We start from the raw sequence: 24,723 nt of genomic DNA, 5'->3' as shown, positions 1-24,723 counted from the left end.
AATGACCCAATAATACCCCCCACAGCACAAGGAGCTGCCATGCTACAGAACCTCCCACACTGACTGTCTAGCGGCCCCGACTTTGTCCTTTGCTATACCTGCCCAAGGACTACAGGAAGTAGGAATCAGTCCCATTTGATTACTTACGCCAGAGTCTCCAAATTCAGGTCTTCGGAAGAAGGCATTTCAGTTGCATGAAGGGATACGCTGTTCTCCCTCACAATCTGTTAAAAACAAGCCAGCAGATGCAGAGAGTCATTGCTGTTTGTGCAAATGCTTCTGTAGCTTCGTGGATGTACTGTACATTACTTTTTAAAGTCAGAACCCAGCCACAAGATTTTAATTTTGGATGCCTGAAAACCAGAGGACTCTGGTAACCTATTATTCCGTTACAGATACAATCTGCAAGTATTGCATGTCTTCTTTTATAGAGACTAATGCAAGTAACAGCTCCCTTCTACACATGGTTAGCTGGCATTAACTTCCATGAATGGAGCTTGCTCTCAAGTCAGCATGCTTAGAATTTGTGCAGTTTGTCTTGTCTACGTGAAATGACATGTCAACTCCATGCATGTCTCTAGCCACAAAGTGTAAAAGCCTTTATTCCTGTAAGGGGGGAAAATGGAGGAAACCAGAAAACTTGGGCAGTTTTGCAGGTCTGCCTCCTGGAAGCATCACATGCATTTTCTTTAGTTTATTACTCTTTAGCAAGGACCAGAAAAGGTGAAATTATTAGCTGAATTCTGGTTTAAAAACATAAGAGCCTACTGGACCAGGCCATCTAGTCTGGCATCCTATTTTCGCAGCGGCCGATGCCTATGGGAAACCCATAAGAGCACCTTCCCCTCCTGTGGTTTCCAGCATTTCTGCCTCTGACTGTGGAGACAGGGCATAGCCATTTGCAGCTAGTAGCCATTGATAGTCTTATCCTCCATGAATCTGTTGAATCCTCTTTTAAAGCCAAGCTACTTGTTCACTGGGCAGAGCGAAGTGGTTGCAAAAGGAACTGCAGATACTTGCAAGCAACTTGTGCATATCCTGGTTTGTTAAGAAAGAGGCATTATGGTGCAAAATCGGCCGCTGTGTACACTAGAATACTCATGGTCCTCAGCAACAGGTGGCATGAAGCAGAGGTACAAGGCACCCTCATCCAGACCTGTGGATATTTACAGGCTTCCCCCGAAGGTAGAAATTCCCTGAACCGCTGGCTTCGTGTAACAGTTTAGTTGGAGGAGTGCTACTTACTTGTGGCACATTGCTGTCAATCCACTTGGAACTGGGCAGAATGTCATCCCACAAAATCAAGCACCGAGCAAGCGTCTGCAAACAGACCAACAAAGAAGAGGATCAGAACAGAGTAAAGGAAAGCGAGTTGTGATGAGCTCAGAAAAGGCAACCATGTAAGATTTCCTAAGCAATCAATTTGAGTCGATCAGGAAGTTACAGGCACTTCTGTTTCAAGCTTAGAACCCAAAAGCACCCTGCAATTCTCAAGACTGTCGGGGAAAACGCAAACCCTCTTTCTCAGCCCGGTGCAATAATCTACTAAAGCATTCTATTTTGCAAACTTGGTTTGAACGATTTGTGCACCATTACACAACCAGACGCAGGCTTTCATAGTCTGCGACTAGAGTGGTTAGATCAGGGTTCAAATCCCCGCATGGCCATGAAGCTCACTGGGTGACCTTGGGCCAGCCACGGTCTCTCAGCCTAACCTACCTCACAGGGTTGTTGTGAGGATATAACGGGAAGGAAGGAAGGAAGGAAGGAAGGAAGGAAGGAAGGAAGGAAGGAAGGAAGGAAGGAGCCACCTTGAGCTCCTTGGAGGAAAGGTGGGATTCAAATGCAATAAACAAACAAGTGAGCCAATGGGAGCAGATCAATTGCAAAAGTAGCACTTGACTCAAGGCCTAATAATTTGAACAAGAGTATCTTTAACTTTCTGGGTTGCACTTCTGGGCTTCCTTTTTTTGCTGCTGAAAATCACCCAAGAATACTTTTTTTTAACACAACAAGCAATTTAGCAGACAGATTCAAGAGCAACCCAATCTTATATTGCCAACTGATGAGCACGCAGGTGTTTTGGCTTTGCTGAATATTGCACTTCTGCTGGCCACATTTGGCCTTGCATGTACGAACTTTCTCATATGCAAAGTGACTCTAAAACTGGGACAGGATGGAGATTTGGTGGTTAAAAGAGAGCACTGGTGTGTGGGGGGTGGGGTGGGGGGGTGTTTTCTTAAAAAGGTGAATGGCAGGAACGGCAACCAGCATGTGTCCAGACTGAAACATGCAAAAGTAATTCATACAATTTATTTTAACAGATTTGCATAAAGTAAACCCAATAAAAAGTAAACTACTTAGTCTATATTGAGGAGTAGTTTATAGACTAAGTAGTTTACCTTTTATTGGGTTTACTTTATGCAAATCTGTTAAAGCAGAAACTTAAAGAGGAATGGAGGTATGTGGAAGAATATCTGTATAAAGAAGGTATAAATGTGAAACTGGTGATTTGCTTAGACTGAGACTCACAAGAAAATAAATACAGAGTTAGGGTATTTAAGAGAGATAGACTAATTATATTAAATAAGGAAGAAGCTAAGTAAATGTATCATATTTGAAAAGGGAAGCAATATTAAAATGATTGGAAGTTGTTCTTCTTTTTCTGTTTTTTTTTTGGTTTTTGCTTTCTCTCTTTTTTCTTCTTTCCTTGTTAGTTTTTTGTGTTCCTTTATATTTGATATGTTTTGTTATGATTTGCTATATCCATGTGTGTGTGTGTTTGTTATTATTTGTGAATGTTTTAATAAGAAATAAAGCTTATTTTAAATCTTTAAAAAGGTAAACTATTTAAAAGCTTTTGTTGATTCAGTGGTATATAAACCTTCTTTTAAAAAAACCCTCAATAAATAAGGAAATTCCGTTTTGAGCAAAGGGCATTGCAGAAGAGCAAAAAAACAAAAACAAAAACCCCCAAATACGAACATACCCTTAATAATAGAAATTCTGGTTTCACGAAGTCCAACAAATACATTGTGTCCGGAGCTCGAAGCCAGTCAGCAATGGACCTAGCAAAATGTAAGTAAAAAAATAAAATGAGAGAGTTCTGAATTACAATGGCTTGCTTAGGGAAGCATGAAGACATGCTTCGGCAGAGCACATCTTGAATGGCTGAATTTGCTTGCTGCTTTTCTAACTTCCCCTCTAATCTTTCGGCTCTGCCGCCCTCCTGCTACGATCCTCACTCATTTCAGTAAGTTGCAGAGGCACAATGCCAAACGCTCAGACCGACCTGCAAAGCTTCCTTGCATTTATTGAATGGCGTGTTCCTCCATCCCATTCTGGGGACTGCCTGCATTGTGATGAGTTGCAAGTACCCTTAAGCACGAAGCCCTGTGATTACGCCTAAAAGGTTACGCCTCTTACACATAAAGCACGATTCCAAACCCAATACCTGTTGTTAGTCTTTAGGTAGATCATCGCTAGCGCCAGAGTCGCGCCTGGGCAAGTCACGTCCACATTTATGGTGTCTCCTTCCTGTAAAGAATAAAAGCAGGGAGATAAATCAGCCTGGATGATAGAGAACGATGTCGCATGCCGCTTTTATATTTACTTAACTTTCATTCCACTTACAAATGGCTTCCCATAAAATATCTATTTCACAACAACCTCTGAAGGTGGTCTGATGGACTCCTGCCCCCCCCCCCAAGAAAAGCAGGGCTGAGCCTAACCAGTAACTGAGATGGGAGACTGTCTTGGAACTCCACATATGGTGCTCTGAGGTCCCTTGAAAAAAGGTGCAAAGAAACGAACCAACCTATTCCTTACAAAAGGATGAAGGGGAGAAGCTGCAGTGCACAAAGGCTGGTCCTTGCAGTACTCAAAGGGCAGAGCTCAGTTTCAGAGCATCAGCCCCTGGCATCTTCAGGTAGGGCTGAGAAGGACCCCTTACCTGAAGCCCTGGGAAGATGCTGCCAGCCAATGAAGAAAACAGGGAGCTAGAGGGACCAACGGTCTGACTCGGAGTGAAGCATGGTTTAAGAAAACTGAAGTGTGCACCTTAATCTGGTAGCTTGGAGACTTGTGTTTTTCACGGTGCATTCCAGCTTGAAACCGCCGGTGGCCGCCAACCATATACTGGTAAAGCTGCTCAGGCACGTTGAGGTCCGACATGCCTATCAAGTTGCTGCCGTGCTGCAGGAGGAATGGAGAGCAATGGGTTAATTCAGCCCTATCCTGTTCTACGAACGTTGTTTGCAGCCCAAGGTGCCTGAAGCATGCTCAGCAAACAAACAGGTGCTGTATTCAGATGAAAATCTAGCAAACAGTCCAGCAACTCTCTCTATCTCACTCTCACTCACTCACACACGTTCCCCAAAAGAGAGAGCTACACTTACCCCGAGGCAAACCATGCCCAAAGCTAAGCCAGCAGCTAGCGAATAGGACTCTCTGTCAGTGCAATACTCCATTTCAGGGCCAGGGGGGCGCCCTTAAATTTAAAACAACAAGAAGAATAAGTCAAAACTAGAGAGAGAGAGAGAGAGAGAGAGAGAGAGAGAGAGAGAGAGAGAGAGAGAGAGAGAGAGAGAGAAGAAGAAGAAGAAGAAGAAGAAGAAGAAGAAGAAGAAGAAGAAGAAGAAGAAGAAGAAGAAGAAGAAGAAGAGGAGGAGGAGGAGGAGGAGGAGGAGGAGGAGGAGGAGGAGAAGAGTTTGGATTTGATATCCCGCTTTATCACTACCCGAAGGAGTCTCAAAGCGGCTAACAATCTCCTTTCCCCTCCTCCCCCACAACAGACACAACAGCTTCCCAGATTACGAGTCTACCGCTCTTAACCACTACACCACACAGAAAGAAAGAAAGAAAGAAAGAAAGAAAGAAAGAAAATAGTTGATTTTTACTCAGTTAAATATGAACCTGAATTTTAATACTGAAAAGCTTAGATCACCCTATTTTGCTCAATATCATATTATCAGAGACAAATCAGGGGCCAAAATTTTAAAGATTTTAGCCTGCAGCAGCAAAAGCTTAATCTGTCCATTCGCACAACTGCAAGGAGGTCTCCATGAAATCATTTGCGAGGGGAAGCCAACACAGCGCTCGCTCCAGATGTTGTGGACTACAACTTAGCTTTAGCCAGCATGGCCAGTGGTCAGGGATGATGCAAGTCCAGTAACATCTGGAGGGCACCTGCGTTGGCTACCTGCGCAAAACATTCATGACCCGGATGCAGCCCCAAGAGATTTCCTCCCCTGGAGCTTTACCTATTTCCGACAGCAGAACCTCGGCCGTGTGCCTGTGAGCCGTGCCTTGGTACACCAAGCCGATCCCGATCACGGCTGCCACTTGTACATTGTGAGGCACATCCAGTTCAGTGGAAGTTGGCGGCAGAAGAGCAGGGATGTGGATGCTGAGCAGGCGAGTGATGGACATGTCCATGGTGCCTAGTTTGGCGGCTGAGACCCCAAGCAGCAGCCCAATACTTGTCATTTCGTGGCCCTGCCAGGAGAAACAAACGCATCCATCAGGTGCCTTTTTTTGAATGGAACAAATGTACAAAGGCACACTCATGAGCTGCACCCCAAACCGAAAAGCTTGAGGCCAATGTTCAGGATTCTTTTATTTTAACATACACCACACACAAACAACAAACACATACTGTTGGGAGGGGGCCCTTCCTTGCCTCTCAAGACTAATTTTTTTTAGGGATGTGGGGAACTGCAGTGGTTAGGGAGGAACTGGCAAAGATCTAGTGCCTTCCCTTGCACAAGGAGAAATGCTTTTCACCAGTGCGAAGTCATCGTTGATAAAACCATGGTTTGCTGCAATGCAGTAATGAAGGTTACAGTTGCTGGTCTGCCTTTGGAGGCAGAACTGCCGGGCAAGCAGAAAACAAAGGCAGACAAGCAGGCTTGAACTGTGGTTGCCTGTATGTCTGGGTACTAAACTGCGATTAGCAGAAACCATGGTTTGGCATGACCACCTGACTATAGTCAGAAACACAAAAATCATGACACCCTCCTCCCTTTGAATTTGGGTCAAGCGCCTCACCTTTGTCAAGTAGTCATGGATGTTGAGTGTGGCGAGCTTTGTGAGGTGGCCGTTCAAGCCCAGGGCCATGAGGAAACCTGCGTATTCATTGGCTAGTTCGGCATTTTTGGGTTTGTTGTAGACGATCCATGCAGAATCTATTTGAGAAGCAGGCGCAATCTTCAGCCCAGCAGCAACGCCATTGTGGAAGTTGGCCCAGCAAGCCATGTTCGGAGGCACATCTATGTTCCCACTGTTGAGGTCCACTGTGGTATTCCTAGGAGGAGCCCGGCCTACAGGGTGCAAAACAACCAACTGCATGTGAATCAAAACCGTAGAAGAAAACCCCTTTCTGCTTGGGAGGGCTAAGCATAGTTAGCTGCTTTGGCGTCACAGTAAACTATAGTTATCTGCAAACATCAAACTGACTTGTGTTTTATATATGCTGTAAAACGCCCAGAGTGGCTGGGGAAACCCAGCCAGATGGGCGGAGTATAAATAATAAAATTATTATTATTCTTTATTATCATGACAGTGGCCTGATTCGATTGCTGCTTCTGGCCATAGAGGCAGAGCTTAGCCATCACAGCTAGTAGTACAATAAACCCTCCTTCGAGGAACAAACATGCTATAAGAGCTACTATTTTTTGTTCCTGTTTGAGACTCAAATTATCCTGAAGTTTCCTTCCCTTCCTCAGTTTCCCCCACTGTCTAATCCAGAGAAGTGTCATGGATTTAATGGTAGCATTGTAGAGCAGGCAGTGCTCTCTCTCTGTCTCTGTGCGCACGCAGGTAAATCAGGTTATCATGCTAAATATTGCAGGAACACACCTGTCAGGTTTAATTTGGGGATAGGCAACGGTTCTGTTGGAACTGGATGATAAGAGAACAGAGTGAACATTCCTCTTCCCAAAGGCAGAGCCATCGTCCGTTGACACAACTGCAGTAGCCTTTGGTGAAAATCAAACACAGAAAAGAATGCAACCAACAATATTATTCCCTTTTTTATAAAAACAACAACAACAACAACACACACACACTCACGCTTATACCAACCGGTTAACTAAATTATGTTACAATCAACTTTAAAACGGGCAATAAAAAGCTGTAAGAATATAAAATACAAACAAACAAAGCATTGCTCTTAGTGTTCCGAATACTGTATACCTAGTGCTTTCTTCTGGGGGGGACGCAGGGGTACGCATATTCCTAAACATTTTGTGAATCTAAGTTTGGCCTCATTGAGGGGCAGCATTTCAATATGAGTAGGAAAAGGAGAATACCCCAAAACTTCTTTTTTAAGAAAAAAGCACTGCATCAAACATTCCACCAATGTGAAATATGCAAAGCAGATAGGAAACCTGTGAATCTGTGGACTGGGTGACAGATGAACGCGTGAATTTTGATTTCTCCATACTTTATTCGTGAATATTTTATGGCAGGCACACAGATTGTGTGAATGGAGTCTACTGAAAAAGACAAGAGTTTGAAGTGATGCAAGGACTTGTCTGTGGTGGTTGGTCTGCAATGGCCCAGACACTCGTATGCAAGTCACCCAGTGAGATATTAAATATAGTCTACCCTGCTTTTTTCTTTCAGGCTAGGATTCTTTGTCTGTGGTCTTAGGCTCAAGGTGGACCCTGTTTCTTTTCCCATCCTCTCTTTTGGAAGACAAGAGAGAGCTCCTCCAAACAAACCAGTTGTGTTCTTTTGTTCTTTATGTTTTGACTAGTGTCATTCAGCCCGTTCAGTAAACGGGCGTTAGCTGGGCGGGAACGGAGGGGAAGCCCTGGGACCGCGCAGGCATCACCTCCGTCTAGCGCCTGAGGCCCACCGGCCCCTCCTCCGCCTCCTCCTGCTGTCCCGAGTGGCGACGGCCTCCTCCACCTCCCTGCTGCGGTGGAGTGACGCGGGGCGGCAAGGCGGGAGAGCGAGGGGCGGCGCGCTTACCTGAGATCCGCTGTGGGAGGCGAAGGCAGAGGCCTCTTCCTTCTCCTCAGGAGAAGGGAGGTGGAGGAGGCCGTCGCCACTCGGGACAGCGGGAGGAGGTGGAGGAGGGGCCGGTCTCTGGGCTCCAAGTCTCTGCATCCAATCCCTGTGTCCATGGGGCACATGCCAGTAGCGCAGACACAGGGACTGGACGCAGAGACACAGGGACTTTATTATATAGGATTATGCCTGGGGAGGCTTCCACAGCTATTGCCTGTGCCAAGGGCTCTTCCAGATTGACAGGTCTGCAGAGGATTTGGCATGTCAAGTGGCAGAGCTAAAACAGAGACATCAAAGGTGCTTCCAGACAACAATGTTTACTGAAGATTCATCCCAATTTGTTTGCAGGGAGATGACATTTGCTATTGAATGCATGTTCCTTACGATTTGTTTGTGGGTAGGTTAGATGATGTTGCATCAGGGCAAATGCTATACAGTGTATTTCCCTGTCACTTTCCTTACTGCAGAAAGTCCAGTCTTTGGCAATCTGTGGGTTTGTTGCACCAGAGCTACCGAAAAACAAGTTTTGCAACCTGAACTTGCCCTGTGAGGCCTGCATTGCAGGAGGTTGGGACTAGATGACCCTTTGGGTACCTTCCAATTCTACAGTTCTATGATTCCATGAATCCCACTCAAAAACAGAGACAGCCTGAAAGTGCCCTCAACCTCAAAGTTGCAAAAGAAAAAAGCATTTTCGTAAGGAAACTTTCTACTGAGCTTCCCAACTGCCCACTCCCATTGCTGATCCCAGCACCCTTAGGAACTTCCCGTGTCTGGAAGCACTGCTAGGAAGCCTGACTTCGGCAAACGTGGGGATCTCTGCAGCGACACAACATGACACTCCGACAAACAAGGTTCTAGGAAAGCCAACAATTTACCGGTTTTCTTTTTCTTCTATATATTCGTGGTCACTGACTTCTGGCATCTGAACTACATTGACACGGACAGGGTGAGCACTCTGCAGAAGTCTGCGCACCTCTTGCACTCTCAGGTCTTCGCTCCATATTAGTGACATCACTTCCTGGTTCATATCATTCATTCCGTCGTCGTCCTCTTCTGACTCTGTTGTTGAGGGCATTTCGGAGGAGAGCACCTGGGTGTCAGACTTTTGGAGGGAGAGAGAAATTGTATTTTCAGTGCGGAAAGATTGGAATGATTGAGGCTATATATTTAAGGGGGGAAATGAGTATTGGAGGTGAGAAACATAACAGAGGTATATAAGATTATGCAAAAGATCAGAGGAAAGCATTCCTCTCCTTCTCAAAATACTAAAACCCGGGGTCAGCCAATAAAGATGAATGGTAGGAGGAAACACTTCATCGCATAGAGCATAGTTAACCTATGGAATTTTCTACCACAAAACATAGTGAAGACTACCAAGTTGGAAGGCTTTGAAAGGGGATTAGACAAATGCATGGAAGATGCAAATCCAAACATTCAAAATTTCCCCCCTTTTCCATAAAAAGGCATTATTGGTAAAACTGGAAATATTCTTTCACTTTAATTTAAACAAATGGAAAGCCAAGCACAGGCATTAAATCTCAGAAAATAATTTTAAGGAATCTTCCCAGCTTTTCTCTGGAAGATACTTCTCTGCCTTCGATTATGTTACTTACAGCTTTACACTTAGGCAAGTTTCCCTCGCACGCCTGTTTGGAAAGATCCTGACGGCCAATCAGAAGGCAGACTGCTTCCGGCCAGTCAGAGGCAGGCTGCTGTCGGCAGTGATATATTGCATCTCTAATAGGAAGAGCAACTCCAAATGGCAAAGACTCCAGATCTCTTAAGGTGAATCCTAATATCATAAAGAAAACAAACCTTGGGGTAATTTTGCATGCTAAATTCTACGAACCCATCTTAAGTCCAAATATGCACATTACTGCCTGTAGGCACAAAAGCAGAGATGCAAACATACCCTGTAGGACAGGGGTGGGGAAACCTTTCCTGGCTAGCAAGCCAGATCTTTAGCTCCCATCGCCCTGGTGAATCAAATCTGACAGGTGGGTGCCCACCTTTCAATCACCTGATATAAGTGAAAGCAGGTGATACTGTGCTTTGAAGACCCAATTGTCAGGACTTCAAAATGCAGCATGGGGGGGGGATGCTGGAAAGTGCTTTGCGAACGGTCACATACTGTTCCTCAAGTCTCTGAAACAGCTTTCAAACAGTAGGGTTTGAGAAGGATCAAGAGCAGTGATGAGAGGGGGAAGCAGTTTCCATGGACTGCAAGCCAGTTATACCTCCTTGAGAAGTTCATGGGCAGAAGGGAATACAACTTGTCTTGCTCCAGCAAAGGAACGACTGGACACTCACTTTAGAACCCTGAATGTTCCTATGAAGCCCCTCTATTATCAACCCACAGGGTGAGAGTGGCTTGCCCAAAATGGCCTTAGCAGGCCAGTGATCTCTGCCCCCTACACGCAGTAGGTACAGGCACATGGCATTAGAATCCTTCAGGATGAAGACAGACAAAGGTTTTTAAGAGAGTTAAAGGTGTTCTAAGTGAAACGCTGCTTCCCATGGGGCACATTCGTATTTCTATGAAACCTATGAAACATCTCTGGCCAGAGACAACAGCGGCATGTGTGCGCACAGAAGCAATTTCAGACTGCTTTCCGCTCTGGGGGGAGGGGGGAGAGACATGTGTCTCTAGATTCTGCTTTCACACATTTTAAAATGAAGTTGCTAGCCTTTATTTATATGCGCGCAGAACGCCCACAAAACCAGACACAAGTTGTATTTTTTGTTCTTAATTTTTGGTTTGGAGTGTATGTATTTCTTCCGCCCTCGGACCTTCAGGTGATGGGTGGATTTATAAATACTTTTTAAAAATAAAAAATAAATAAATTCCTGGCATAAAGTTGGAAGATCTCCTTACCTACATTCGTCATCCAGACAACCAGCTTTTCCGCAAGACTGGAAGCAGAGGTGCTGTGCCTAAAACTGCATCTGCACAACAATGGGGAAAAACAAGAGGAATGTAATGCGCTGCCGTTGCTCTTGCAGAAAGACCTGAAGCCCAGGAGCTAAAAAGGGGCTTCTGTGCCTCTCCACCTGTCCCTGAGGATTCTCCCTAGGCCACCCCAACCTCACCAGCCCTGGTCCATGTCCTCCTCAACTACAGGTGAAACTCAGAAAATTAGAATATCGTCGAAAAGTGCATTTATTTCAGTAACGCAACTTAAAAGGTGAAACCAATATATGAGATAGATACATGACATGCAAAGCAAGATATGTCAAGCCTTTATTTGTTGTAATTGTAGTTATTTGTCATTAGGCAGGTCAATTATAAATGGAACATAAATAATAATAATAATAATAATAATAATAATAATAATAATAATAATAATAATAATAATTTATTATTTATACCCCGCCCATCTGGCTGGGTTCCCCCAGCCACTCTGGGCGGCTTCCAACAAAACATTAAAATACAGAAATCAAACATTAAAAGCTTCCCTAAACAGGGCTGCCTTGAGATGCCTTCTAAAGGTCTGGTAATTGTTGTTCTCTTTGACCTCTGGTCAATGAAATGCAAAAGTGATGTTTATTTTTGTATTATTTTGTTTATTTTTGTATTATTATTTTTGTTTATTTCTGTTTGTTTTATTACTGTGGAATTTCCAAAAGAAAGCATTTGTAAAAATTAAAATAAAAATAAAAAATAATAAGTTGCATTACTGAAATAATAATAATAATAATTTTATTTATACCCCGCCCTTCCCAGTCAAGACCAGGCTCAGGGTGGCTAACAACAAATAATATCAACACAAGTATAAAAGAAACAATTCAGTTAAAATGCAGGTTAATACAATGTTAAAATTCAATTTTAAAATTAAAAATCTACAAATAAGATAAAACCATTATGAGATAATTGCACTTTTTGACGATATTATAATTTTCCAAGTTTCACCTGTACTTCTGCCTGGCCGGAATGTATCCTTAAACTGTGACAATGCATCTTGCATCTTGTGAGTGTCACATCCATTGCCATAGGTGCCAACTCTATGGGGCTGAGGACACCTAAGCAACGCCCCCCCCAAAGAAAGTATGCTGGAACAGGACTGAGCCTCCCCAATCTTGAGGGGCTGGGCCTTGCCAGGCCTTGCTACAGCAGCAGCGGTTCATGGCAGGCCTCGTAGCCTCCTCCCGACACGTGTGAAAGCCTCCCCCCCCCCCACCACCAATGTTGGGCAGAACTTGGCGTCTCTGTCCATTGCCCTAGCCACTTTTGCCTCTGGCCCCACTCACTACCAGAATACTCCTGCTCCTCCAAGTCCCTACTTTGTTTCACAGTGAAAGGCCAGTTTCCAGACAGATTTTGAGCCTTGGCATCTCTACTGCCTGAAAGGAAGGAAGCAGCAGGGGTGGGGCCAGAGCAGATCAGAAGGCACCTACTGCAACAGGGTCTTTCTCTCGCATCTCCCCCTCCTTCCATCTGGCTCTTAGGGGGAAATTCCCTGAAAAACTAAGGCAATTCAGGAAAAAGACCATTAAGAGCAGAGGAAAGAGGCAGGGTCAGATCAATAGTTTTAGAGGTCCTTTGGGGGGAAATAAGACTTTCCCAAGGGCAGGAATTGAGCAGAACCCACAAACCAAGAGAGTAGCCCTCATATTGCTCAGGGAGGAGATAGCAAGCAAGGACGAGGGCCAAAAAGCTGTACTTTTCCATGTATAAGATGAGGTTTTTTTTAAAAAAAAAACACATTTAAATAATTCTTTAAAATTGGGGTGAGCAATGGGTATTCTGGTGAGCGTTTTTAGGCATCCCGCACCCACAAGAAAAGCTCAACAACTCTGGGCAATCTCTCCCCATTTTCTTAATTTTGAGTCCCCAAAAATAGGAGGTGTGTTATACATGGAAAAATACAATAGCTCCCAAGTGGAACTTTACGCCATTCACTAATTAACATACCGAGATTCCTCTTGCTCAGTTTGCTGCTTTCGCTGCCCTAAGAAAAAGAAAGGAGAGAGAATGAAAACAGGGTAGGGAGGCGTTTCCGTGGTGGCTCCTCTCCTTTGGAATGCCCTCTCCCAGGAGGCCCACGTGGAGAACTTGTTGCTGTCATTTCAGCACCAGGCAAAACCACGCCTGTTTCCATGGGCTTTTAAGAATTGCTGAAGTAAGGAGCTTATGAATGTATGGTTTAGTTTGACTCTCTGCTTGAGGGAGCTGTCACTGCTTTAGTTTAATGCTCTTAATTTGTACAATTTCTTTTTTATTATTATTAGTAGTAGTAAGTTGCACTTTTTGTTTCTTACAGCTCTGTAAGTCAACTGGGAACTTGTTGAAGGTGCGGGGATACAAATGATGTAAATAAAGCAAGCAAAACAAAACGAATATCCCTATGGGCATTTGGAGAGCCTCAAAGAACGTATTACCTGTAGTTATCCTGGACAAATAGTTGGATGCCTCATTTGAAACCGCTTTTTCATCGCCGAGGATGTACAGCACAACACTCTGCTCAGGAGAAAGAAAATTCGCTTTTGCAAAAGATCCAGTAGATTCATCTTGCACAAACCTAAGAGTCACATCCACTGCGCTGGGCAATTTCCTCCTCTGACTCCCCTCACTATTGTCTTACATCCTGCCTGCCCAGCTGCCCGTCAAAGAATGTGACCCTCAGGATAAAAGGGATCCCTCACCCTTGATTTAGAGCAGGCACCCCCAAATTTCAGCCCTCCAGATGTTTTGGACTACAATTCCCATCTTCCCTGACCACTGGTCCTGTTAGCTAGGGATCATGGGAGTTGTAGGCCAAACATCTGGAGGGCCGCAGTTTGGGGGTGCCTGATTTAGAGTAAGGGGATGAGCAACGTAAGATGAAGATAAAGAGTGAAGTTAAAAGTTGCTGTAAAGATTTTGTGCTGGAAGAGTCAACGATATTGCTAAGACTGTGAAATGCTAGGAGTGCAGCTGCTTGTTGGCTTCAGTATACAAACTGTACAGAATTGTGCATAGGTAATGCAATTCTCTGCAGGGAGACCTGTATTCTAATATAAGTACTAGCTCATGGGTAGGCAAACTGAGGTCCAGGGGCTGGATCCAGCCCAATCGCCTTTTAAATCCAGCCCACGGACGGTCTGGGAATCAGCGTGTTTTTACATGAGTAGAATGTGTCCTTTCATTTAAAATGCATCTCTGGGTTATTTGCGGGGCATAGGAATTCGTTAATTATTTCCCCCCCAAAAAAAAATATAATCTGCCCCCCTCCAACAACGTCTGAGGGACAGTGGACTGGCCCCCTGCTGGAAAAGTTTGCTGATCCCTGTACTAGCTAAAGGCCACAACTGTTACGATTTTTTAAAGCTGTTGCTTTAAATTGTTTTTAAATGCTATATGTTAATTTTGATTTTTGCATTTGTAGGGGGTTGGCTAGGGGCTTTTGTTAGGAAGTGTGGTTTTTTAAAAATTAGTTTGTACACATTAGTATCGTTAACTGTTTTAATTATTTTTGTTATGCATTTTTTTTTGCCTTTATATTGTAACCTTGTGTTGTGAACCGCCCTTAGACTTACAGGTATAGGATGGTATACAAATTTAATAAACAACAAAGACAACATGCAGCGGAGTGTGCCAACACCTATTTGCAGTGCCGATTCTGCAAGCGTTGGCTGCACATACCAGCACCACCAGCTTGCTCCTTTCGCAGATTCCGGGCAAGTAAGGGTAGGGTGGCACACTGTCTCCCTTCAAGCAGGAACTCAGCCACTGGAAGATGCTCGGAGGTTCAGCCGAGAAAAAGGAAGGATGGTGCATGAAACCTGTTTGGGCTGAATCATACAAAGTATCACGTCAGACGTGCCATTTTAATAATTTGGAGGTGGTTCTAAAAAAGAAGGTAAAGGACCCTTGGACAGTTAAGTCCAGTTAAAGACGACTATAGGGTTGCATAGCTGCCAAGTTTTCCCTTTTCTCACGAGGAAGCCTATTCAGCATAAGGGAAAATCCCTTTAAAAAAGGGATAACTTGGCAGCTATGGGGTTGCAGCGCTCATCTCGCTTTCAGGCCGAGGGAGCCAGAGTTTGTCCACTGACAGCTTTCCGGGTCATGTGGCCAGCATGACTAAACTGCTTCTGGCACAACGGAACATCATGACGGAAACCAGACCGCCACAATGGTACCTATTTATCTACTTGCACTGGCGTGCTTTTGAACTGCTAGGTTGGCAGGAGCTGGGACAGAGCAACTGGAGCTCACTCTATCACAGGGATTCAAACTGCCGACCTTCTGATTGGCGAGCCCAAGAGGCTCAGTGGTTTAGACCACAGCACTGCCACCCGTATAGGATTAATGCTACCAGACCAGCTTGGGACCATTCATATAGTGCTAACAACCTCCTTCGCCAGAGCTGGGGAACTTGGGGTCCCCTGCCCTCAAGATGTAGCTGAGATGGGGGACCAGTGCCTTCCAGATGTTCTATCTCAACTCCTAGCAGTCCCAGACAGCAAGGCTAATAATCGAGGTAGTTGTAGTCTAAAGCACCCAGAACTCACCATGTTCCCCATACATGGATTATGGTGCCAACTATCTCTGGCCACTGGCTAGGCTGTCTGGGGCTGATGGGAACTGGGGTAGAATAATAACATCTGGAGGGTTAAAGGTTCCCCATCCCTGAGCTATGTTCCAGCCTGCATATTTGCAAATTAAAACACCAGCAACCTCGGGCCAAAGGAAACCAAACCTAAGTTAGTCCTGAGCACCTTTGATACTTTTCACTGCCTGGAGAATTTGGATGCACATAACACTGCAGGAACTTTGGTGTGTAGGGTAAATATATATTTTATTTTCTGGGGGCAGAATTAGGTGCTTCACAAACAGCATCCATTGACACTGCCTTCCAAAAATGTGTATTTGTTAAGAAGATTTCTTCTCAGCCACAAAGAACAACAGCAAATGTAAAAGACAAAACCCTAATAAGTGCAAGTTATTTGAAATAAATACAATGCATAAAATTTAGTACCAGAGTTAATCATGATTGCTATATAGCAGCGTAGGTCAACCCGGTGCTCTCTAGATGGTTCGGACTACAATTCCCATCACTCATGCTGGCTAAGGCTGATGGGAGTTGTCATCCAAAGCATCCTGAAGGGCACCCAGTTGGAGAAGGCTGCTGCGGAGGACAGTAAGAGGCTATAAGGACCATGAACCATTGGCAATCTGTTTTCCAGTTCTGGGATTCATTAAAATAAATGCTATTACTGGATTGTATACAGCACGTGGAGAAAGCTAAAAAGATTTAGGACTGCACTTTAGTAACAGCTACACAGAGTCTGGCAGAATGGGCTTCTAAACACACAGTAGATTAGTGGCACGGTTACTAATACGAATGTTCTTCTGCAAAGCAAACCAAGCTATTCTCTTCAAACGCACCTGGGTCAATTATGCAGGCTTGGCTGGAAGTCTTTACAAGCACTGGATAGTCTCTGTAGTAATAATCAAGATAAGCTTCCAGTTTCAAGTCCCTAAAAGGGGGAAATAATAAACAAGTGCATAAAGTTATAAACTCTGGTGATGTCACCACTTACTTGCCTTTTCTCTATACTGTTCTCTAAACACTCACTCCATTACTTAAATTTGTATTTAAAAAAAAAAGATCAGATGTGCAACACCACCCGCCAGAGTTCACACCCACAAGGACATACCTTGCCAGCTGAACCAGAAGGACAACAAGGGAACGAATCCCTTCGCCCATCAAGCAATTCAGCTTGAGCTCCTCGTAGATCAAGTGGAGCACGCAGAAAATAGCTGGGATGTGGGGGAAGAGAAGGGTGGTGGAATCCAAGCAGTGGTTGGGCGAGAGGCTGTCCCTGGGAGATTTCACTTCCAGTGGATCCAGCCGTAGAGCTTTGGCCAAAGGGTGAGTCTCAACATTTTTATGATAGTCAGAATTTAGCAGATATTCCCAGTCCTGGATTAAAGAAAGGGGAAGGGAATGAGAAAGGACATATGAGACAATCCTGCAGACTGAATTGTTTTAGTTTATATAGTGGAGGGAGTGTTTTGCATTTTTAAAAGGAAAGAAGAATGCAAAGCAGGGAGTTAAAAACACCAAAGACAACGAGATCCCCAATGTGATCTTATAGGCAGCATCTACAGTTCTCAAGCTGTTTTTAAAAAGATGCTTATAAACATGCTTTTGGTTTTAAGAAACACAGTCCTGTGGCCTCTGAAAGACAACTGTTGCATAATGTTTTATTAGCAGGAGCTAATATGAATGTACCTATTGCAACAGGATCTTTCTCTCGCTGGTGTGGCCTATTTTGGAGCCTATTTTGTCAAGACATTGTTTGCTTGCTTAGCATTTTAGGACATTCTCTAGCACAGTTCAGAAACTGGCACCCATGACAATGTCTTTCATATTGCGAGTTCAGGAAGAAATGTTGCCTGGTCAGCTTCTGAAACACTCACCAATGGTGATCATTTCCATGTGTCAAATAGATATCAGAGAACAGACAAAGCTTTGGTTATCAGCCTACATCTCTTGACCCCAAACACAATGCTTTTTCCAATGATAACATTAACAATCTGAGCTACATTGTACCAAAACCAAACTCCAAATCTGATGAAGTGGGCTCTAGTCCACAAAATATTATGCCATAGTACATTTATTAGTCTTTTAAAGATGCCCCTCCACTCTCCATGGTTTTACTTGCAGCTATCCCTCTGGGACGCGGGTGGCGCTGTGGGTTAAACCACAGAGCCTAGGGTTTGCCGATCAGAAGGTCGGCGGTTCAAATCCCCACAACGGGGTGAGCTCCCACTGCTCGGTCCCAGCTCTTGCCAACCTAGCAGTTCGAAAGCACGTCAAAGTGCAAGTAGATAAATAGGGAAGGTACAGCGGGAAGGTAAACGGCGTTTCTGTGTGCTGCTCTGGTTCGCCAGAAGCAGCTTAGTCATGCTGGCCACATGACCTGGAAGCTGTACGCCGGCTCCCTCGGCCAATAACGCGAGATGAGCACCGCAACCCCAGAGTCGGTCACGACTTGACCTAATGGTCAGGGGTCCCTTTACCTTTAATCCCTCTGGGAGCTTTTTATGTCGAGCTGCTAATCATCAAAGTCCATCAAGTGATATGCAGACCTGTGAAGTCAGCCTTCAGTCCAAAACACCAGGTTGTGGCAGAAGTGCAAACTCTCACCTGTTGGACTACAATTCCTAACCCTGCTGTAAGTCAAAAGAGCACACCTGGTGCTCACATAACACCAAACAAGTTCATACAAATGTGTGTTTTTTTTTTAGCTAAGCCCCATACAAGCCTAGGAAGGAGCACCTCCCGAATCAGAGGAATGCACAAAAATCCTCCAGCTGGTCAGGAACTACTAATTAAAATGATAAATTATTCCCTTACTTCATCTGATCCTGTCTCTGACGGCCGGGCTTTCTTGGGAGCAATGACTGGAGAAAGAGAGCCTTCAAAATCAAGCTGAAATAAACAGATAAATAAATAATCACACTGGGCACTGAATTTCAGTTTTCATACATTACAGAAATCGTTCTGTCAGAAGAAGCAAAGCTGATCGTGCAACAGTTCCACATACAATTGTGATAATAATAATAATAATAATAATAATAATAATAATGTAATAATAATAATTTAATATTTATACCCCAGCCACTCTGGGCAGCTCCCCAGCAGAATAATAATAATATTAGTAGTAATGATGATGTGATAAAACATCAAACATTAAAACTTCTTTAAACAGGGCTGCCTTCAGATGTCTTCTAAAAGTCAGATAGTTGTCTATTTCCTTGACATCTTGATTCCGCAGGGCAGGTGCCACCACCAAGAAGGCCCTCTATCTGGTTCCGTGTAACTTGGCTTCTCGCAATGAGGGAACCGCCAGAAGGCCCTCGGCACTGGACCTCAGTTTCCGGGCAGAATGATGGGGGTGGAGACGCTCCTTCAGGTATACTGGACAGAGGCCATTTAGGGCTTTAAAGGTCAGCACCAACACTTCGAATTGTGCTCGGAAACGTACTGGGAGCCACTGCAGGTCTTTCAAGACCGGTGTTATGTGGCCTCGGCGGCCGCTCCCATTCACCAGTCTAGCTGCCGCATTCTGGATTAGTTGCAGTTTTAGAGTCACCTTCAAAGTGCGCATTGCAGTAGTCCAACACTTCAGAGCACATGGTGGAATTCCCACCCTTCACGTGGCGCCTTAGTATTAAGCTGTTGGTTAGAAGTCAAGTGATGTCGCTGCAGAAGTCACTTACATTACGAGTCCAGGCCACTCTGTCCGTGTTGTAGCCCATCATGTTCATGAGGCAGGTAACAAATAAGTTCCACTCCGAGTAGTAACTTGGTCCACCCGGTGCGTTGTAGGCATTATACCACCTGACGAGCATTTGCACGGCTACTTCTCTGGGCAGGATACACTTGATGCCCTGTAAACATCTTTTGACTGTTTAGGGGTGAAGAAAGAACTGTTAAGATTACTGTTTGGTCATTGAGCCACTCAATCCATTTCTGTGACTTGAAAGCCATTTGCTTTTAACTGGCCCAGGGTGACACCATTGAATTTTATAAAAATTATGCATGGCATGGAGAAAAGCAGATAGAGAAAGGTTTTTTCCTCCCTCTCTCATAACATGGGAACTCATGGACATCCCAAAAGGACCTGCTTTGTGCCCCAGCCTACAGGAATCAGCTGCAAAACGGTGGGGTTAATTTTGTTCTCTTGGTCCTGTTCTCCTAATCATGGCATAGAGACCTGGAAGTGATAATTGCTCCAGCAATTATGCTCGGAGTCCTATCCAAGTTAAGTCTACACTGGTTCAGAGCTTGGATTTTAATTTGCTGATTCTATATCACTGGTGAGACCGGGGGGGGGGGAGTAGAGCTCACAAGCAAGAACAAAAAAAAGTATTATTATTAAATATCATACCTAATTCTGAAGTTGCAATTTCTGGGATGGTAATTCTGACCATGGAGCCACTGCTGAGTTCCTGGGAGGAGAAAAACAACAACAGGTGAATTATCTAGCATATGCCATTCACATAAACGAAAGTGATCGGTTAACATGATCAAGAGACCCGTGGACAATCAAAAGCATGGTCTTTTTCTTTTGGCAAGAGGCCCCCAAAGGGAAGAATATTAAAAAAGGGGGAAAGGAAAGATCCTTAACACCAGGGTTTTACTCTCTCTGCTCATCAGCAAGCAAACTGTGGTTTGAAGATCTAACAAATGATGAACCAGATAATTTATTTGTTAAACCTAGAACGTGAAAGAGAGGAGAGGGAGACAAAGCTCACAAACATTGGGACTAAGTTTTATGGATGAGCAAGGATTTGAAATTGCGTTTCCCAGAACCAAGCTGGAAACCTTTCAACTACGGTGCCTCGACTGAGGTCAGCTAACTCTCAATCCACAGAACACCACTTACCAGAGTCACTCTGTTCTGGACAGGATCTCTCACAGAATGAATGAAAGTTGAAAGTTGCTGAAAAGTGCAATCATCAATGTAAGAGGAATTTTGAAGTTTGGAAGAATCCCTCAGCTCTGGAACAGGGGACAACACTCCCTGCTTAAAAGGGGGGCAAATATTAAAATCTTTTAGCACTATTCTCAACAGCCCAGATTCAGGATGAAACAAAACAAATTTCCCTAGCAGGTTCAGAAAGATATAAATCGAGCTGTGACTACAGTTTCCTTACAATTTGTTTGTTTGTTCACAATATTTAAATACATCGAATACAGAAATAAATCACAACAGACAGAAACAATGGATTAACATTCACTGCCTTAAGACTGCAATTTTTAAAGACCTGGGAGAACAAAAAGGTCTTCATAGAACTGAAAAGACCATAAAGAAAGTAGCAAGCAAGTCTCTTTGTGGAGGGCATTCCATTGTCAGGAGGCCACCACTGAGCAGGTCCTCTTCCTAGTTGCCACAAGCCTCACTTCACTTGGCAAAGTCACCCAGAGCTGGGCTTCTGAAAAGCATCTCAAGGTTCAAGCAGGTATATGTGGGAGAAGGTGAGCTTTCAGCTAACTTTGTTGCCCGCTCTAAAAGGCTATGAAGGTCAAAACTAGGATTCGGAATTGGGACTTCTAGGGCATGTGTCTGCAACCTGTGGTGTCTTGAGCAGAATGCCAAGAACCACACTTTTCATTTAAAGCCTTCCACCTGACCCTTACGTGGCCAGCTTTTGTGGGCCTCATTTCTCCCCAAAGAGCCTTCCCCACAAGTCCCCGTTCTGAGTCCAAGCACAAACAGGGCAATAGTGACAGCGATGATCTATACACCCACATAGGAAACAGCAGAGTCCCTTACCTCATCTAAGGGTCCGAGGTGCTTGTTCAAGGGCTTGGAAGGAGTATTGGCATTGTCCAGAGGGGTGCTGGGGCGAGGCATCTGATTGGACATCGTCAGTGACGGAGCTGGCAAACCAGGTATAAAAACCTTCCCTACCTTGTAACGGGCGAGAAATAAAGAAGCTATGTAGAGTTCCAAGAGAGCGAATTTTTTAAGTCCAAAGCGTCCCTAAAAAGACTAGCCTAGCAACGAATGCAATGCTAGAACCAGCTGTAAGTAATAAATGACTAGCTTTTGCCTCTAGCTGCTTCCCCCCACAGAAAGGAACAAAGTCCTTGGACTTAAAAAGGTTGCCGACCCTCAAACTAGAGCAGGGTTTCCCAAACATGGGTCTCCAGCTGTTTTTTTGGACTACAACTCCCATCATCCCTAACTAGCAGGCCCAGGGGTCAGGGATGATGGGAGCTGTAGTCCAGAAACAGCTGTTTGGGGAACCCTGAGCTAGAGGCAAGGTTTTTGAGGTTTCTTTGCTTGGTTTGCAACCGAGTAGCGTATAAATCTTATGAAATAAACACTATAAAACGAACACTTACCCGAGCCACTCCGGTGTACAGGACTAAGTTTCCATTGCCTTCCAGAACCAGCATTGTGTCAATGCTCTGTAAAGGCCAAAAGAAAAAGAGTAAATTCATCCGCTGGCATTTGAGCACATGCAATCAAGTGGCATTAAGCCTGTCTGCACACCCTACATTTCACAGTCTCATACTTACTTCCACCGGAGCTGCATCCTTTGCCGGGATGTTGGTGACAGAGCCAAAGATCAACTGTGACATGTCGTTACTCTGTTGAAACTTTACACAGCTAAACACCAGGGGAGAAAACAGCAAAACCTTATACAAAGAAATCTCTCCAGTATTATTTTTGCACTGCAGTTTTCAACAACAAAAATCATGGCTGCCGGCTGGGGAGGCTATTAATGCTTAACGTTTTGAATATAAATATGAATAAATGCTGTTGCTTGACTTGAAGCGCCATTTAGAGAGGAACTCGGTTTCGTCATCAAACCCAAGCTTGGTCAATGAAACTTTTTGATATGATATCCGAAATGGCAAGCCATGGTTTGTAACTGGACGATAAATGAGAATAAAAAACGACAGTTGGTACTTTCTATGATTTTTGCATGTCTGAATAGACAAACCATCATTAGGGGGAATTGCTTCACCTCTGGAGAGCCCTCCAGCATAGAAATGAAAATGATGAGTAATAGGAAATGAAAACTGAGAAGCAGTCAGAAGCAGTTCATGGTAAACAATTAACTGTGGCTTATTATTTGCCATACTGCTTGTATGGCGAAATGCTTCTAAGCAGTTTATGCTATAAAATCAATTATACTATTCCTACATAATTAAAATAAACAATAACAATTTCATCAGAGCATTAAAACTTTCTAAAGTAATATATACAAGCCAGTTAAGAAGGCTGACAATTGAAACAGTTTAAAAACAGCATTAAGATCAGAAGTTCACGTTCAGGGGAATGCTTGCCTAAACAAGAGTCAGTGGAATGCCAATACTCTCTTATGTCTATGATATTTCTCATTTACCATGATATGTGAATGAATCCCCTTTCTGAATGCTAAAATCTGGGATTTGCAATAATATTCAGCTCTCTTTTGGTTATGTTTCCAGTATTTTAGACAACAATTTGAGAAAGTCACATATCAAAATGCACTTACCGTAACTGAAGCTGGGACTCCACTAAGTAGCACAAAAACTTTTGCCCACAAAGGTCAGTCGTAATGAATACTTTGGAGGCTTGAGAATTCTTCTCTCTGTCAATATTCAAATAATTAAAAGAAGAATAAATTTAGGCTTACTCAAAGTTTACAAATTAAACTGTAGAATATTTTATGCTTCCCTAACAGAGCAATCCTAGGCGTAGGAAAATCTCCCCCCATTTTATTTCATCTCTGAATCCATTTTGCACAATCAGAGTTTTGCAGTCTGCAATCTGGGTATGAGCTTTACTAAACCTTTCCTAGTAGAGCAAATAACTCTTCTAGCACAACTGAAAGAAATGGAATGCATCAAGAACAAAACAATAGGAGATACAGTCAAGCACAGTAGTGTCAGAGGGGTCTCCCCCAAGAACTCTTAATGAACCAGAGCTCCTAGAATATTTTAGGGAAACCCATGACTGCTTAAAATGGTGTATCATGCTGCTTTGAATGTACAGTGTGAATGTGGCCGACATCTATCACGAATAGATTTGTGTCAATCTGAACTTTTTCTTTGGTTTATTACGGTAGATCATGGCATAAGTATGATGCCTGAGTTTTGAGTTTTCTCTTCCCTCCTTGTTCCTTTTCCCTTGTGTGCTGTATTATTAATTTGTTTGTTTGCTTGCTTGTTTGTTTATTATAATGTAAGCCTGTGGGTAGGGAATGTCTTGTTTTGATTTAATGTAAACCACTCTGGGAGAAATTTTTGGCTGAAGAGCGGGGTACAAATACTCTAAAATAAATAAATAAAAGGTTGACATAACTTAAAATATGACACAGGATCCTCCATTAAGAATCTTGCTTGACCCTGGCAATAGCAAACAAACAAACAAACAAAAACCACGTGTGCTTTCGAGCAACTAACATACAGAGAGGCATTCCGCCTGTGGGAGCAGTGGCAGAACAGATCTCCCCAAGTTTTTCCTTCTTACGTCAGAGCAGCCATTGGGGCGGGACAAGGCACGGAACTGGATCAAGGTGCATACCGTGCTCGGCTTCTTAACTCTGCTTTTACCAGAGGACAGGCCCATCAGTTCAGACACATACTTGCAATGCTATTCTTTTCTCCAAACTTTATAAACAATAAAACACCCCACTCAAGAGAAAGCAGCCCCCTGCTGTTGAGACTCCTTGCTGAATAGATAGGATTATTCCAAACCTTGTGGTAGTGAAGGCCTCCGTCCATAGATGGTCTATGCAAAGCTCTGGAACAATGAGTTCCGTTTCTGGGGCAAAGAACGAGTCTATCACACTGTTTGGAGAATGGCAGGCACTGTGCCTCCTGGGAGACTGTGCATAGTTGGAGAAGTTGAATCTCTGCACTCCTGAGAACGAATGCACCCCTAAGGCCGGGGAGTGAGATCGGCTGTGAAAAGAAAACCATTTTTCCCGGTGATGAGTTACACGTCCAACGCCCTTTTTTTCCACCAGAAAGCCAAGGTGCTCACACTTCAAAAGAGGAGGAGGTCTACATTTTAATTCTCCACTTCAGATCTTCAACTATGAACTCATGGGCTTCTGGAAAGCGGCTATCTTTCAGCAGGCACCAGCATGTATGATATGGAGATAATAATAAAAAAATACTGGCCTTACTTTCCACACTGAGCAAGGGGATGCAAAGAGCTGTGTGGCAGCCACAGCAGCTTCCAACACAGTGAAAGAGACTG

At 43.9% G+C, this 24,723-nt stretch overlaps 1 protein-coding gene across 6 annotated transcripts in view; it reads right to left on the bottom strand.

The window, feature by feature from the left end:
* ANAPC1 (anaphase promoting complex subunit 1) overlaps positions 1 to 24,723 on the bottom strand; it is a 51,902-nt gene that overhangs the window by 14,570 nt on the left and 12,609 nt on the right. For 4 of the 6 annotated variants that reach the window (XM_035111102.3, XM_035111103.3, XM_035111105.3 and 1 more), the window contains exons 10-35: positions 24,216 to 24,422; positions 23,012 to 23,107; positions 22,047 to 22,137; positions 21,870 to 21,935; positions 21,295 to 21,432; positions 20,404 to 20,544; positions 19,906 to 19,966; positions 19,235 to 19,422; positions 18,369 to 18,443; positions 16,663 to 16,928; positions 16,391 to 16,482; positions 14,642 to 14,790; positions 13,399 to 13,477; positions 12,932 to 12,968; positions 10,895 to 10,965; positions 9,633 to 9,811; positions 8,895 to 9,121; positions 6,859 to 6,977; positions 6,049 to 6,320; positions 5,262 to 5,496; positions 4,398 to 4,489; positions 4,060 to 4,194; positions 3,455 to 3,537; positions 2,990 to 3,068; positions 1,246 to 1,320; positions 148 to 224 (exon numbers count right to left, since the gene is read on the bottom strand). In XM_035111102.3, coding sequence (XP_034966993.3) covers positions 148 to 224; positions 1,246 to 1,320; positions 2,990 to 3,068; positions 3,455 to 3,537; positions 4,060 to 4,194; positions 4,398 to 4,489; positions 5,262 to 5,496; positions 6,049 to 6,320; positions 6,859 to 6,977; positions 8,895 to 9,121; positions 9,633 to 9,811; positions 10,895 to 10,965; positions 12,932 to 12,968; positions 13,399 to 13,477; positions 14,642 to 14,790; positions 16,391 to 16,482; positions 16,663 to 16,928; positions 18,369 to 18,443; positions 19,235 to 19,422; positions 19,906 to 19,966; positions 20,404 to 20,544; positions 21,295 to 21,432; positions 21,870 to 21,935; positions 22,047 to 22,137; positions 23,012 to 23,107; positions 24,216 to 24,422 — 3,330 coding nt within the window. The remainder of the gene's footprint in view (positions 1 to 147; positions 225 to 1,245; positions 1,321 to 2,989; positions 3,069 to 3,454; positions 3,538 to 4,059; positions 4,195 to 4,397; positions 4,490 to 5,261; positions 5,497 to 6,048; positions 6,321 to 6,858; positions 6,978 to 8,894; positions 9,122 to 9,632; positions 9,812 to 10,894; positions 10,966 to 12,931; positions 12,969 to 13,398; positions 13,478 to 14,641; positions 14,791 to 16,390; positions 16,483 to 16,662; positions 16,929 to 18,368; positions 18,444 to 19,234; positions 19,423 to 19,905; positions 19,967 to 20,403; positions 20,545 to 21,294; positions 21,433 to 21,869; positions 21,936 to 22,046; positions 22,138 to 23,011; positions 23,108 to 24,215; positions 24,423 to 24,723) is intronic. The other 2 variants (XM_035111104.3, XM_088666792.1) reach the window with 1 other exon arrangement.

This window comes from Zootoca vivipara, chromosome 3 (assembly GCF_965207765.1).
Source record: "Zootoca vivipara chromosome 3, rZooViv2.hap1.1, whole genome shotgun sequence".
Taxonomy (NCBI): domain Eukaryota; kingdom Metazoa; phylum Chordata; class Lepidosauria; order Squamata; family Lacertidae; genus Zootoca; species Zootoca vivipara.
Note: the sequence above shows the minus strand (reverse complement) of the source record. Positions and strands in the feature narration are given on the sequence as shown.